General features: G+C 37.3%; 1 protein-coding gene across 3 annotated transcripts in view; it reads right to left on the reverse strand.

Moving 5' to 3' along the window:
• SLC44A1 (solute carrier family 44 (choline transporter), member 1) overlaps positions 1-17104 on the reverse strand; it is a 65258-nt gene that overhangs the window by 13007 nt on the left and 35147 nt on the right. For all 3 annotated transcript variants that reach the window (XM_014958140.1, XM_014958141.1, XM_014958139.1), the window contains exons 5-12: positions 16558-16651; positions 12056-12225; positions 10079-10168; positions 7986-8113; positions 6910-7096; positions 4544-4709; positions 1382-1538; positions 1046-1129 (exon numbers count right to left, since the gene is read on the reverse strand). In XM_014958140.1, coding sequence (XP_014813626.1) covers positions 1046-1129; positions 1382-1538; positions 4544-4709; positions 6910-7096; positions 7986-8113; positions 10079-10168; positions 12056-12225; positions 16558-16651 — 1076 coding nt within the window. The remainder of the gene's footprint in view (positions 1-1045; positions 1130-1381; positions 1539-4543; positions 4710-6909; positions 7097-7985; positions 8114-10078; positions 10169-12055; positions 12226-16557; positions 16652-17104) is intronic.

Consider the following 17104-nt stretch of genomic DNA (forward strand, 5'->3'; position numbering starts at 1 on the left):
AAAATCTCAAATAGAACAGCAGCGCCCTTGCCGGGCGGGGGGGGGGGGGGGGGGGGGGGGGGGAAGAAAAGGAAGAAGATGGAGCTTCTGAATAAGTCACATAAGTCATATGATGTTAATGAACAAAGATTCCCTTGAGAATTTTTGAATCAAGCAGTACATACCAGCTGACAAAAGACTATACAAGGTAGAGAATTCCTATTCTATTCCTCCCTTGCTCACCATTTATACACTAATAAGTTTATTCCAAAAAAATAATTAAACAGAATTTGCAATTACTCTGCAGGAGGTGGTGAGCAGTGGCATAACTACAGCAATTAAGTAGTTAGAAAAAATATTCAGGAAATATAATCAAGTTTGAGAGTCATTCAAGTCCACCAAGATAATTTCTAGATACACCATCAGACTGCATTCAAAGTTAGCCAAGACAGTTTGCAGGGATATGCTGGGGTTTTTTTTAAATGCCGCCTCCTGCTTTTATTTTTGTATTTCCACAAGCAAAAAATGAACAAGGGTGAAAGGGATATTAGAGAGATATTTAGATGTGTACTTAACAGAGGTGAAACTACAGGCAAATCAAATCTGTTTTACAAAGGGGTCTGACTAGCCAGTGTGTCACAACTTACAATTCCTTCCACTTCGTAGATGATGATGACAATTTGATGTTATGTATAGTTTTTTATAGAACCTTAAAAATTACACCTACAAAAGCTTCATTTTCTTTTCACAACAAACGTATTTTGAAACTCAGATGTAGTTTGATAGAGTGGACATAAGGAGGAACACTTCCAACAACTAAACAAATTGCTATAAAGTTGAGTTACCATGTTCAGAAAGATGAATACCAGCTATTTTTCACCTTTACGAGGTAAACAAACACTAATGTAGTGATTTGTAGCGTAATTTCAGTAATGGACACAAGACTGAAGTACCTTCATTGAAGTTCAGTTCCAAAGTATGATACCTTATGTATCAGCCTCAGAATGCATTCTGGGAATTATATATTATCAGCCCTTACATAAAACTTGCATATTGAAAATCTTACCTGATTTAAGTAGGTCAGGCACTTTTCTAGACACCAAAGGCAGCAGATGCAGGCTTTGAGCATACAGCGAGCACAAGCATTTTCCTAGGAAAGCACAGAATGTAGGAAAACAAAGGTAAAGATTAAAATCAACAGACTTAAGAAAACAATATTCCTTTGTGTTTCAGTAACTGATACTTAGCTTCGTAACTAAAGCAGTCCCTCTCAGTCCCATGGTCCTTTAAAGACCAAATATTTCAAAACAAGACTTCCAGCCCACACACAAATTAAATTAAATTAGCTGTGAACACATCAGACATTGAGTTTCAGTAAGAGAATGGAATCTACTTCTCTTACTTTTCCTTTGAGTTGTGTATGAATATACATAAGAATCATTCGTGGTATCTTCACTAGTGTGATAATGAAAGACCCCTTTGCCACCGTTCCTAGGTGGTAACAAACAAGGCGATTGACAGATGCCAGAATAGGCGTAAATGGCAGATTCCTTTTCTCCCTGTTGAAAAGAGAAAAATAATAAAGTAGAATGAGCAATATGCATTTCGTCACATCTAGAAGCGCTACAAATTCTCAATAAACTAACGTGCAAAAGGAATGTACTATCCTTATACTAGCTTTCAGTCTGTATTTTTCACTCCACACTGACAGTTTGTGCAAATCATGGTTTTGGCTCTAATGCTGTAATAGGAATAGGATAAGGAACCAGTATGTCTTAAGTTAGCAGTTGGCTGCATTACTACTATCACCAACTGGCAGTTTCTACAAAACTACATTTGATGGTGTGCTATTCAAAACCTTCCAGAAAAGTGAGAAACAAAGCTAACGCTTTTTCAGTCAGTCTGCTGATAAACTTGCCTTCCCCATCTCTCCTGAAGGTCTTCATGGAGACTTTGGAGACAGTACTACTGTTGTTTCTTATTAGGTAAATTCTTTTCTCAAATGTTTTGCATTTCTGATTTAGCTATTACACCCTGAAGGAACCAAATATCAAGCCTTACAACAAGCTATTTTACTGCAATGTGGCTAGAATGTTATTAATTTATGAGATGAATAGTCAATTTCACAGTTCTGAAGCAATTCCCTCTTAAAGTTTTTGTTTATATTTCCTACCAATGAAGCCATTTCTATTTCTCTCTCAAAGAATAGCCTTATTTAACATTTAAAGAATGGCTGCTCTTCTTTATTAGAATTATGAACATAATACTAAGCACGTTAAAGGAACAAGTGCTAACATTCCAAACATAAAAGATCTCCTCACCTTGGGAGAAAGTAACTTTCATGTGACTTTCATTCAAAAGGATAAAAAGTAGAGTCTTCATGCCACGAAACTAACATCTGTGTGACCTAATCCTGAGATGTGAACTACTAAAATAGGTTTACCCTGTATTTTCTTCCAATTAACTTTTAGAGCTTAGGTTGGGGAAGCCAAATTCTATTCCATTTTGGGCAAAATCACATACAAGGTCTGAGTCTTACACCCAGGCAACCCAATCACTCCCTCCTCTTGTGGTAAATGTAATAGAGGGCAGAGTCTGTAACGGAGAACACCTTGAGGTCTGTTATTGCCCGAAATGAAAGGAATCCATCTGGATAAGGTAAGTGAACAGTGAACACATATAAAACATTTCTTCATAGATAACTTCATATCATTTGCTTTGGAAAGCTGCCTATATGCAAAATAATGGGTAAGTCCAAATTCATGCCCTTTCCTTTCTTACTATGTCACTTTTCAGATTAGAATTGTACCTTAAAAAGCAGAAAAGGATTACAGTAGGGAGAAACAGGTACTTACTAATTTAAAATAAAATTCCTGTTACGGAATTATAAGGTACAATTAAAGAAAAATCACCCACCCTCAAGTGACAGAAAATACATAAAACTTCCAGATTAAGGATACACATTGCTAAGTGATCTACTTCAATGCAAATTCATCCACCGTCCTCTGAATTTTTCTAGTTCATTACTCAACCTAGTTTAATTATTCACAAGATATATCCCTGTAACATCTTGTAGTAACTTCACAGATGTATTTCACTGGTATATTGGAGGACTTCATCATTAATAAAATAACAGAATTTTTGTCAGCACAGTAAATTAATTCATTGCCTTTGATATTGTTTTAAAGACTAGGGCAGATAAGAAGTTCAATGTAATTCAGATAACAGTCTCAATTAAAAAGACAAACCAATTAAACATTTGTGATCTGAATCATGCACTTGAAAAATTTCTGCATGTATTATTTAAAAACCCATTCTTCAAAAAGCCAGGCTCTTAAAAGCACACAGAGTGTAGCTGCTGGATATCATTTGAATTTTTTTTTATAATAGTCCTCATATGAAAGGCTAAAAACACATACCAAAACCCACTAGCTAAACTACATGTGTATTTAGGACAGTTCTTGGGAATAGCATCACTCCAATGTCTCAGTTTTCCTTTCTTAAGTAATTCACCATTTCTAAGTATCTTGCCAACATCCTCTACTCATTCTGCTCTTTATCTAGAGGAGTTGAATTTATATGGTTTGGAAAAGACTCTGAGAATGTCTGAAAATAAAATTACTCATCTAGTTCTTGAACAATGATGTGGTGGCTTTTTCTGGGAGGGGCAGGGTGTGAAGAAATGTATTATGAACTACTAGATCTAGGAAAACATGCAGAGAAGCTTCATTAAACTATACTTTTATAAAACAGGTATTAGTGTACTTGCTTCTTTTCCTTAGCAAAAATATTGCCACAGTGCTCCTCTACATAACAACAATGTAACACTTCAGATCACTGAAGTACTATTTATTCTCATTCTCATGAAATAGTAACGGAACACCTGACACCATATTTTAAAATTAAGAACCTGGGTCCTAAATGGCTAAAACCAGAACTTTAATTTTCACTTAAGGTAAATTTTAAGCGACTCTAATTTCAGAAAAGTTTCCAAATACTAGATACTGAAACCCCAGTGCTAAGTTTGTGATTCTGAAATCAGTTTCTTATCTCTGCAAAGCAAAACTCTTGTGCCTGAAGGTTGGTTAAACCATTGCCTAATAGTTAGTATTGGCTTCTTGAATAGCTAGCAGACACATGCAGAACAGCCAGCATAAAGTATGCCATGATACACAACTTAGTACACAAATACAGCAATGAAATATGGAACTTTAATGCACACGTATTTTGTATCACTTGTCTCTACCAAGCTTATCAGCATTAATTATGAGCATTACAGATGATCTTCCAGGTGCATTCTGCTTTACAAACAGCCATCCGCATCTATACAATGTTACAAAGGTTACAAGGCAAGCCAGACCCCGTGTCCAAAATATCAAGAATACCATCTATAATCAGCAAACCACATTATTTTAGGACTTGACATGACTTAAAGAGTCAATACAATTCAACTGCTCTCCAGCAGGACAGAGGCAAGTATTCTCCCCAAAAGCTGTGTCCCTCATTAGTTCTGTTAATTCCATGTCTAGGCTGCTTACAGCAGAGCTGCCTGAGGTGTCCATACCTTGTGAAATAGTAGGTCACAACAGCCCCTGCTACTGTCATCTGCTGACAGGCCAGGATAAACTCGCTGATCCAGATCAGTCCCACTACATGGTACCACCACATGTATTTCAAGGGGCCTACCATCCGAAATTCAACAAATCCTTCTTCGTTTGGGACAGGGCTACCTAGAAATAAATGAAAGTAAGAAAGGAAATACTGCTTAAATCAAGTCAGAAAGAAGGATGCATACAGTCTACAGCAGAACCCCTCTAGCTTCTACTAACGCTACCGAATGTCATGTTTAGGAATATTGTTCATAAGATAGACAAAGCTTTTGAGGCAATCAGTACAATGGCATTTGAAAAAAGCACTGAAGAAATAGAGTGTGCTCAAAATCCTGCAACACTTCTTTTAATTTATAGACACATGGTGAAAATTTCCAAAACTAACCACCACTAATTTCCAAAAGTAACCACTAAGTAGCAAAAATTCTTATAATAAAACATAATAGAAGGCTTGCCTTAGTCATTCTTCATTTCAGTCTGCTGCTCTGTTGATAGTATTCATGGAGTCGTGATCAATGTTAAACTTCATAGCTCCTTACATTTAGATGCTAACATTAACAATCACTTTTGTTTTCCTTATGGTAAGTCTTTGTACATGTATTTCAACAGTATTTGAAGCTTTGAAGTTAATTACAGACATAAGGAACAGCTTTAGAGATTCTAAACATATGATTCCATACATTCAGAAATCCATTGACTCTGTCTCAACTGAGTATCAGCATCACATGTTGAGGCTGACAGCACATGTCAGGAGCCCCCTAGGATAAGCTCTTTTTGAATGTGTTAACCCACGCCGAGATGTTTCATCTTAGACACCAGTAATACGAACATCAGATGAGATTCAGAAAAATACTGAAAGTAACATCATGTGTATAAAACGCTTACCTTGGAAACCACGGTTCAGACTTAGCATTGATAGCACCTTCTCCATCTTCTTAGCTATGCTTTTACTCTTATATAAACAATTAGTATTTTCTTGTGAATAAACCAAACTAGTGAAATAATTTTGGTTTTAGTGAACAAACTCTTCATAAGACTAGGCTTGTTCTCATACACAGATAAAGCAGACATTTTTTAAGTTCTCCTGGTCTGGACTGAAAGATCTGGCCCTATTTGTACAAAGATTTTGTTTAATTGATATCAGTGAAGATAATCAAGTGAGCATAAAGGTAAAAGCATAAATTAGCCTTTGCAGAATCAAGGCCAATCGATGAGTTCTGTCAGAAAAATATAACATCAGCCTAAATTCTGCTACAAATTGAGTCTCTGTGCAGTGGTCTTTAACTCATAGAGTAAAGCATAGGACTTAGACTTAACTCACTTTCAGAGGCAAAAAATTTTCTGCACATAGTAGAGCATACAATGAAAACTAAAAATTTCAACAGTAATGGGAACAAGAACATGTGAATTATATTACCTCCATCCCTTGCTAGAAGTTCAGGCTATGAAATAAAAAATATTTCTTTTGTTTGATCCTGAAATAGCTTTGTGATCTGAAACACTGCTACTTTTCAACCAGCAGAAAACAGTAAATTTCAGAATTCTGGGATCTTAATAATGAATGACGGTCTCTATTGTCTACAACTTACTGCAAAATAACACAGACGTCCCCCGTGTTAAAAAGCAGTTACTAGGATTCTCTACGGAGGTAACTAACATTTAAACTTATAGGATCAACTAATTCTAGAAGCTCTTGTCAGACCCTGAACACAAAGAAAGCTCTCCTCCGATGTGCTTCACAGCAGGCATAAATGGAGAGTACACTGGCTGCTCCCAAACTATGGTGTACAAACAGCAGAAAAATCTCCCTAATAATCCTGGTAAATGCTGAAATAATACTAGACACCTAAGTTACGAACAACTGAACGCTACTTTGAGTATATATACATTTTGGGAGACAGTAAATGGCCCTTTCATTACTATGTCTTCATCTGTGTAAGTACTGGCTACAATATAATACAACACCTTATGAGATAAGCTGTAAGATTAGCTGTTTTTGACCTGTTTATGTAAAATCAGAGGTAATTATTGGGAAAATCATTATAGCAGTCATTAATGGAGTCTTGTGGTTTGCAACATGCCAACTTGCATCAAATCAAAAAGCCGGCCTAAGGCACAAAATAGCATACTGGTAATGCAGACTCAAACACACAACAACCTCCTTCAAACAAGTGTTTCGAAGTCACTGAAGTAGACAACAACAGAAGCATAGTATGTGGGGTTTTTTCCAGAGGTTCCTATGTGCATTTTAACCAACTCTGCCTGAAACCATATAAAAATGAAGTGGAATTTATTTAAAATAAGCCTAGTAGCTGCTTACCTGTAGTACCAAGGAAGAGCAGGACTGTGATCCAGTATGTCCAGAAGAGGATAAGCACAAAGAATGTCCAAAATGGCTGGAAGACTAGCAGCGGCAGGTGAATGAAGACCTTGCCGGCCACGTGGAACAAGGCAATGGTGAGAGCTACTCGTTTGCGCATAATTAACATTATCAAGAACAAGATAACCTAGAGGAAGGAGTTTCCAAATCACATTTTAGAGAACTGAAAAATGAGCAAGCTATCATTTTGCACGGCTAGGATATTCAAATTAACACACGCTCTACCTAGAAAATCACAAGATCAAAATGTAAAACCTCTATCAGCTTCAATGATAAATTATTTTACAAATTATGCTTTTGGGGAATTCCAACCTCATAATTACGTGTTTGGAATCATCATTAGCCTCAGGCTTATGAAATCAGACCAGATCCTACCCTCAATTATGTTTTACAAACCAGTGAAATCAGCAGAATTTAACAAAGAATACAATTTAACACCTACATATGGACATGGTGTGGTGAACTTGTGATATAAGTTAGTCAAACATTGTCAATTTCCAGTAGTAAAGTCAGTAACTCTGAAACAAAAAGCAAGGCCTGATGAAGACAAATTAGTTCAGCAATAATTTTTAGTATTTTTTGTTTCACAATGATTCTTCCGCAAATGGAAAAAAGTTTGGGAACAACCGATTTTGGAAATAGGAATGGTCTGAGGACTTTCAAATAAACTGAAATTATGAAGTACCTCTGACACAGGAACCTAAGAAAAATCTCGTAACTGAAACTGGATTGGGGGTCCAATATTGTACCAATTCACGGGAGTCCCTGTGGACATTTTACAGTAGAGGAAAGTAGCTGCAAGGTCAGGAACTCTCTCCTGACTCAAAACAGATATTACAGAACAATGCCTACAAGCAAAAATAAAAATTAAAAAAAAAAAAATCACTGCAACAGAGCTTGCGGTAGCAATAAACTCTTCAAAAATGTGTGCAATATGGAACTTGCACCAGAATAAAAAAATAGACACAACCAGGAAGACAGAAAAAGAAAATAATATAGTCATTAGCAAAACATACCGTGAAGACTGTAGCTGAAATAGCATAGATCAGAAGAGCCTGAAGATTGTCTTTGGCTATTTGAGTCTCAACAGCACTAGCAGACACTCGTTGCTTAGCATAAAGCCACCAAAGGACTCCTGTACCACCTGTGTTTTAGAGAGGAAAAAAAGAATAACTGAGAGAGGCTCCTTCTATGTGACGCCAGTTATACTACCTAGTACTAAAGAAACTAAACAGTTTCCTCTTCTAAGCATAGTCTGGTAGAGAAGGCTCAAAGGCACTGACAGCTAAACCAACAGAAACTTCTGAGAATGGAGAAGTGCCCTCTTCTCAAGTGGGTTTTTGCAGTCTCACCCCACTATGACCATTTAAAAGGACTTGCAGCTCTTTGACTTTCTGGTTTAAGGTGAAGTGCATGAGAGGACTTGGTCACGAGGAGCCCTAACAATGAAGATCACAGCTTCCATTAGACAGGCAATGGAGTAACAAAAAGAAGATTAAAGTGTTACATGGTAGGATGTATGAATTTATGTGTATAATATGCTAGAGAGTAAGAATTTAGGAGGGAAAACAGAGACAAGCCTTTGGATTAGGATGCAAAACAACAAGAGGAACAAAAGCAGTCCACAGCTCCTGGGAATCGAGAAGAATCAGCCCTGATGCTGAGAACAGCACCTCAGGTTAATGACATATAGCTACACCTTCACCAGACAATGTCTTTTGGGCACTGGAAGAACATCAGCGACAGACTCAGGAGGCCAATATACTGTGAAGTACTTCCTTCTAACTCTGGTTAGGAAATTGTAGCCTTATGGTCAGAATTCTGTTCTCATATTCTAGCTACATTTCCAAGATAGAACTTTTCTTAAATACAAGATTCCTGCTTCTCAGGGAGGGTTTTCAGTTTCCTCCTCTGTTCTGTTATTATTTCTGAATCAGCTGCACAAGTCACAAGTCTTTGCTGGAGGTACTCCTTTCAGGTCTAAAATGGAAGATGCTCTTTTGGTGTACCCTGAATAGTGAACAAGCAGTATGTCTCTCAAATGACACGCTTATTTCAGTCTGTATAATGGATGCGATTTTTTTTAGAATATTATAACAGGCAGCAATAAGTCATTCAACACTTCCAACTCATCACAGTGGCCCAGTGTCTTAAGGGAATATAAATGAAAAAAAAAAAAGGTCCCTTTTTTGTGGTCAGAGATCCTCTGAACAGTAAGCAGAAAAAACAAGTGATCCTGAAAAGACATAGATGGTCTGCTGATTTTTTTCCATCCCTTGCAGTCATGCATTGCAAGAATTAAATTGCTAGTACTTCCTAATTTATTCTATTTTTGTTCCTTCCCTTTAGTCATCTGCACATACATTTGTGCTTTGCTACCGAGTATCAGTAATAGAAAACTTAAATTTTACAAATATAAAAGTTAATGTCATAAAGCAAGGCTATCTTCATGCAAGCAAAATCATTTTGCATGAGACATTTTGCATGAGACAATCTTTGGCCATTCCCAAGATGGCATGGCTGGTTGCATTTCATACGTGACCCAGGTCATGCAGGACTTTCTGAGTCATATGGAAATACAAGGATTTGATTAGAAATGCTAGAAAAGCACCTTTGCTTCCTCTGCTCAAGAACAAATCTTAGAGACACCTACAGAGCTACTCAGAGGACTGAAAGGGCTGATGAACCTGCAGGGTTCTACGGACATATCTACATCCTAAGGCTGCATAAACAGTAGCTGCCCTTTGATTCCTGCATGCTTGCTCACATGTTTGGAAGGCAGGTTAAGAAGCAGGAAATGTTAAGGGCTGTACTACAAGTGCTGTGAGGAATATCCCACATTGCCTAGGTGGGCTCTAGTGAGACAGGCTGACAGGAAGCTGGCCAGCCAAACAGGTAAAGCGTCAAATCTCTAAGGAGCAACATAATCTCTGGGAGAGGACTACAATTACAAAAGCAGCATTTTTGACATTTGTCTTGCAAGGAACTCAAAGGAAAGCTGAAGGGAAATGCATGGTTCAAGAGCTGTGCAGGATGTAGCTGGCCTGAAGACATGGAGCACAAAGATTAGAACTGGACACTCAGAAACTGGGAGACAAACAAGACTTACCGAGTGATCCCAGAATGACAATAATTGTCAAAATCCAGACAAGTACTCTTGAAATGTACCTGATTATAACCATCAAAATCATGGACAACACTGCAAAAGAAGACAAAATATGTAGAGCAATTATTTCAAGTTGAAATAGCCTTCCACTGCACTAAGATAACTGCTTTCTAACAGGATTTTTAGACAGATATTTATTTTCTGAGGCTTACAAACTCATTGTACATATAGTTAAGGAAATTAGGGACCTCTACACCTTCTGCTTTGATACTGTTGATTAAAACAAAGAGAGCATAAATACATTTGCATGGTACATTAAATACATGACACAATGTGTACATACGGACAGAGATGCATTTAGACAATGATAAAACAGACAGCAAGACATGATAGTAGTCTGAGTCTGGTAACAAAAGCACACCTGAGGAGTAGAGCAGAATTTGCACTCAAATGCACTTGTCAAACAAGTGCAGATAATGTGCCACCTGTGTACTCCCAAATGTCATGACAGTAAAAAGTTAAAAAAATTACTACGTTATTTCAAATACTCAAAATTAGTTCTTTAAGAAGCTTTGTTCATAATAGTTCCACTGCCATTCAGGAACTGGATGTTAAAAACCTCTCTACTATCCCAGCCAACTAAGATTTAGCTTCTATAAGCGCATGCACATATTTTTGCATATACTACTTTGTGGACAGCAGTTACATGAAAACCACTGGAACCTGGCTTTCAGAATCACACAGTCTTATCCCTTGTTTAAAAAGAAATAAATTCTGTTTAACTCTGAAGGTATGAAAAATAAAATATTTTCCTAATTAACTGTATGTAAAACTCTGTACTAATTTCTGACTCTAACCCAAAAGTAGCACTGCTAATCAGCCACTAGCTTTCAGATGCAGCAGTCTTTCTTCTATTACTATAAAATACTTCAGCTGTCATCATTGAGGAATAAACAGCTTTCTAGTTTTGGTTGTGGAGATATTCAATGGTCTTTTGTGCTTTGTGAGGGTTTTTTTAATGATATCTAGCATTTTTATTATTATTTTTTTTAAAAAACCCACAAAGGCAGACTGAAAACAAAGATCTTTCTCTTGTACATCTTCACAGTGTTTTTTTCTAAACCGCACACTGCTTGCATACATGGATAGTATCTGGAGCTTCCTGTTTTAGGATTTCAGATTTTATACATGGAAGGAGTAAAATAAATTCATTATGAAAATAATATATGTGGGTGAGTAGCATTCCATCTTAATTCTCAAGAATTCATTAAAAAAACACTTCAGTCTTGTGCGATGTGCCACTCTATAGGGACATATAGTATCTCATAACTATAGAAACAATTCAGCACCACTACACTGCTGGGATTTTCCACCTTTCACAGAAGGCTGGTATTTTTCAAAGGCCTGAAGGTTTTAACTTTGGGGCAAGGGGAAGAAAGGGATAATATACAATACAACAAATGGGCACCTAACTTCCTTGTTTTCCCTCTGAAAGCTCTCATATCCCTGCACAAGTACGTTAAATGAAGTAAACTAAACCCCCTACATTTTAGAGGAGAGTGCTATTGTGCAATTCTCACCCAGTCCTTTTCATTTGGAATGGGTTTGTTTGGACTTGGGTTAGTAGAAGGTGAACATTACAAAAGGGAAAGGTGAATATTATAATAAAAATGAGGATAATGGGGATGTTCTGTTAAATGTACCAAAACTAATGTGGGCTAACCAGTTGCCGCACATCCTCTATATCTCATAATCAGTGAAGGAGGAGAAAAGACCAGGAATGCGTACGTATATTGCTTCTGAATAAGTTATTCAGCTGTCAAATAACATTAAAAAAAAAAAAAAGCATTTTGCATTCTCAACCATTTTCTACGGGCTCATTGCTATCATACATTTTTTTTTTTCACATTGTGGTTAGAGGGTGTTAACAATCTCCTAATGCAATACTAAGAAATAGCTAGTAATGAGAAAAACAATTACCTAGTGATAACAAGCAAAGTCCCATTATAATCTCTTTGCTGGTCATAACTCCACTAATCAGCCTGTGTAAGACACTACTGTCACTGACAAAGGTGATCAGGGCCTCTGCAAACTTGGCATAGCAGGAAATGTTCACAGGAGCACAGCGATGGAAGAATGGAATAGGTGCACTGGTGACACAAGAAAAAAAAAATCAGAAAAAAAAATTACTCCTACTTATATAAATGCCACATCAACACACAAATGAAAGATGAATAGATGCAACCACTCCACCCTCATAACATCATAACCAGAAACCATGTGTTGAATGCACAAGTGCTGCTGGAATGAGGATGACCATAATGGGAAGTGATGCAGTTCTTACAAGTTAACTCTCTGAGGCTGGAGTGCAGAGTCCCATAGGAAATTATTACCCACCCCTCCCTTAAATGGCAAGGCTCAGAAAATACACATTTCTATTTCCACTTAAACATCCCTCATTCAAGTGTCAGGTGGTGAACCAGCAGCTGAAACAATGCCTTTCACTTGTGTTAGAATGGAATACGGGCCCACACTCGCAGCAAAAGAAATCCCAGAATGACAATATTCTTCTTGAAATCATACATGTTATGCTAAAAGACATTAGCGCTTACAACTGCTGCAAAGCAAAACCAATGTACTTGCTCTTAGCTGTTTTTCCCCATACTAAGCTTACTCTTGAATTGAAGATTACAATCACAGTGTTTACTTTCATTAACTTTGCTAAAATTATGCACTTCATTCTTTGCAAAGTATGCAAAGATGCCTCTATTGTTTCATTTTTCCTGAACTGTTTTGGAAGCATCCTCCCTCAAAATGCTGATGACATGCATTAAACTTTGCTGAATGCTCAGCAGAACCTGTTATCAAGTCCATCACAGGAAGATGTAAGAGAGCAAAAACCTCACTTTAAAGTGGGTAATTTTGTTTTTCAAATGTTTCCCATTAAGTACCTGCCTTTCTTGCTCATAAACTATGTCGGATCTCAAAGTGGCCTATTACATCTCTTGATCAATCTTCCCAGTTACACCTCAGACACATGTTCCATGAATTACATGTTCCTTCTTGAAATTGATGCAATTAAAGAAATGTCTTTGGCATTAAATCAGTTTTCTAACCTCTTAAATTTGTTTCACCCTCTCTAATCTTCCTTACTTAAAAGATTTCAGTGGACTACAGCAGCAATGCACATAATCTTTTGCAGTTTCCCCATTTGAGCAATCACCTACAAACCAGCAATTTTCTGTTCTCAATAACTATTTGTTAAGCCCAAGCATTTCCAAAATTCTGTCATTTTAAACACATAGTGAGTAAACCAGCTGCCTCAGGCACATCCTTTCTATCCATTGTTTTTTTGAGAAAAAACACAAGATTCTGAAAACCATTAGTGTGTAATTATTCTGTACAGAATTCAGGAAAAATTATGATTACCTGCCATACCTAGGTAATTAATAGATCCTAGGGTTTTGTTTGAAGTGACTGACCATTGTAAATGACATGGTTTTAAACTTACTGTGCTGTGTAGGTAAATGCATTTGGAGCTGCTCATACTGATGGTCTACTTTTAGGTAGTGATGAAGACAGCAGTTAAGTACAGAAAAGCAATTGTGAATTAGTCACAGTTATTAAAAAACAAACTAAAAACGTAATGATGGCTGCCCTATTTAAATGGCAGCCCATGTATCTCTTACAACATAGCCTATTTTGGAATATGTAGCATACTGCAGTTCATTATGTGCAGTAATACTGGGAAATACTGAAATCTGAGAGGTTTATTTAATTGTTAACTGCTCCAACTTTGCAGAAAGCCTAGAGCATTTAGAAGTTGTCAATATCAAAGTGCAAAATCTGAGCTGGGAATAGGCAAAAGACTGTCATTCCTGCATCCAAATGTGAAAAATATCCATTTTGAAAAGGGAAGCTAATGGGATTAAAATACCATTTCAAAATACATCCCAACAGAGCAAGAAAATGCTTTTTGCCTAGCAAGAGTTTATATTATCATCTATCAGGCTGTAAAATATAGCAATTTGATTACACATTTTAAGTTACCTTTTTTTGCGTGCAGTGATTAATTTCTCACTCTGTCTTAATTAATTAATTAAAAAAAAATAAGGTTAGTGGTTTTACACACTTTCTTTACTAAATAGGACTCCTAAGAATCCACCTTTTGAGATCTGCTGCTATTTCAGTGGTTCTAACTGAATGAGAGGGCGAGGTAAGGTATTTTGTTTAATAAAAAAATACAATAATAGCTCTCTTCTCAGTGACCTGTACTATTTTATATAGCCTCTTGATTATAACTTGGTATATTATATACCAAAATGGAATTACACGTTTCTGAGAATAACATGATACTTGGATTAAGAGATACTTGGTTAAGAGACCCATCTGATTAACATGTTCAAGTACTAGATTTCAGAGGAGGGCCTTCTCCCCTCACTTTTACACCTGGGCATACATAGCAACCTGTGTGTGTGGAGCCTGGTTGGAGTGCCACTGCTACCTGCTGCTTATATCCTCTAGAGAGCAGCCACTCGGCACAGCTCAGCACAACTGTTTGATAAACACTGCGGGCAAAAAGCTGGATAGGTTTTCCTCTAGGGTCCTCTATTTCAAAACCAAACAGCCAAGTCATGCTCTACTGAGGCTGAGATGTGCTATGCACAGTTTCTGGAAGACACACGTATTGCTGGCTGCATTGCTAGACTGCAGTGCTTTGTCAAAGCTGGACATAGTGCCTTAAGCTGGAGGATCAGAGTCCAGTAGGAGGTGGAACCTCAACTGCCTGGCCCTCAAACAGAAAACGTCAAGGGACAGTCCTCACAGCCTACGCTGTCTCCATCCCATGGACCTAATGGGAATCAGAGGGTGGTTCATACCTCTGACAGACCCAATCTGAAAACAGAAGTGTTAGGTAAGCTCTCCCTGAATGCTTCAGCCTACAGGGTGTTGGGTTTTCATTTGTTTGTCTCCACAGGATTCCACTTACCCTCCAAATTACACTAATTTACTCAAATAATTTAACTATAAAAATCTGAAAAACAGAGTGGTTTACAGATACAATAGTGGCCTTTTTTGCTTTAGGGCATTAAGTTCGGCCTTTTCAATCTCAGAAAATATTCAATCATATTGAGCATTTTATTCATATAAAATAAAAAAGGGGAAATACTCCCACCTACAAAATAGCTTTTCAAAAATAACTTGAGGTAGTTTTTGTGAGGAATTTACATAGTGTCATTAGAGCTCTGACACATTGTTCTATCCTCCTGTTTTCTTATTAAGCTGTATTCATTCAGACTGAATGACATGGGAACACACAGTGAGAAAAGTCACTATAATTCTGGCAAAAATTAAGACTGACAAGCCTTTTCAGTATGCAAGCTGGCACTGAAGTTTCATTTGTTTTTGTATTACAGCTGTAACAGCTGGTTAGCTGCATGGAATATTAATCTGCTGTGGGGAAAAGTAAAAAAAAAGTTTATTATCCAGCTGCTACTTATTGTCACTACAACGTATAAAAAAAAATTCACTGGAGAGGTTACCATGCAGACAAGAGAGTTTTAAAATCAAGGTTTTTAGAAGTGACCTGATTATAGCATTTAATAAAACCACAACAGAAAATGATGCAGAGGGCAAGTCTGACTTTACAACCCACTACTGAATATGTATGAGAAGCTAAACTTTGAGAAAACACAATGCGATTCTTCTTGAGTGAGCAGAATTACTGACAGAAGGGTGTGCACACAGCAATGCTCATCTCCACAGCTCAAGCCAGCATACCTAGCAGAGTTTCTGGAGCTAAAAACTCTCCTCTCATCCTTCGCAAAAAGCAGTCTAGTAAAATATTTTAAACAATAAAACTCAAATCGATCTGTCTATAAAATACAGCCCTCTTTTGGTATTTGACCATCCTCATATTGGTCATTTATTTTTTTGTCAGAGTTAGGTTGATGGTTGGACTAGATGGTCTTTAAGGTCCCTTCCAACCTAGACGATTCTATGATTCTGTGATTCTATGATTTGGGGACTGAAAGAATGATAAAAGAAGCTATTTACTAAATCTGACTTCGGTAAGGTGTAAGAAGTGGTCACTGCAGAGAGCTGTGTCTGAATATATCCTTTTCCTTCCTGAAGATCCAAAGTGCGCCGTAATTACCTCTGATCTGCATTGCTGACAGGCAGCTGGCTATAAGGTGAAAGGCAGTAAAACAGCTGATGCTCAGCCCAGCATCAGTTACATGAGAGAGGAGAACTTGAAGATACCAGTTCAATACTGTCAGTAACACATGCGTTAATAGTTTGGGTTTTTCTTTAAGAGTTGCTTTCAAAATGTCTTTTAAAAACATGTGGCAATAATGCACTAAAACATCCACCTGTAAAACAGAATAAATTAGTGCTACGTATTCTCTATGAATGTTCTCTCATGAACAAAACAAGTCTCTGCTCCCTCCACCCTCAATCAAACAAGATGTCAATATTACCTCTCTGGAACAGGATATTTAGGACATAACTTGGCAGCCCTTGGGTCTGTAGTGTATTCAGATGGCTGTAGTTCATAGCTACACAGACTGGATCCTGTTGAGAGAAAAAAAAACAACAAAACACCAATGGAGAAAAAAAAAACCACCACAAAAATTCCTATTATTTACAAACAGTACTCAAGCTGAGATAGGTCCTGATTCTGCAGCTCCTCATGTTACTACCACAAAGTTATGCTACAGTTCCTCCTGTAACAGAACAGTGAATCAAGCCCAACACGGGCTTCCGTGTAGCGGAAGGGCTACAATCAGCTTCTTCATTCTTCATTCAGCTTTGGGTTTTCCAACTTTTGTGTATTTAATTCGAAAAGGCTACTTCACAATGCAGTGCAAAAGAGAGGGCACTTTGAAGTCCTCCTCCCCTGCTACTCCACCACGCTTTTTTTTAAATCATTTTTAGTGCATGAATATTGCATAAGACAACACCCATTATAGAAAAAAACTAAAACATTCAAGTGCTTTTTTCTGGGATTGCTTTGGCGTTTTCAAA

Source organism: Calidris pugnax, unplaced genomic scaffold (genome assembly GCF_001431845.1).
Source record: "Calidris pugnax isolate Ruff unplaced genomic scaffold, ASM143184v1 scaffold317, whole genome shotgun sequence".
Taxonomy (NCBI): Eukaryota; Metazoa; Chordata; class Aves; order Charadriiformes; family Scolopacidae; genus Calidris; species Calidris pugnax.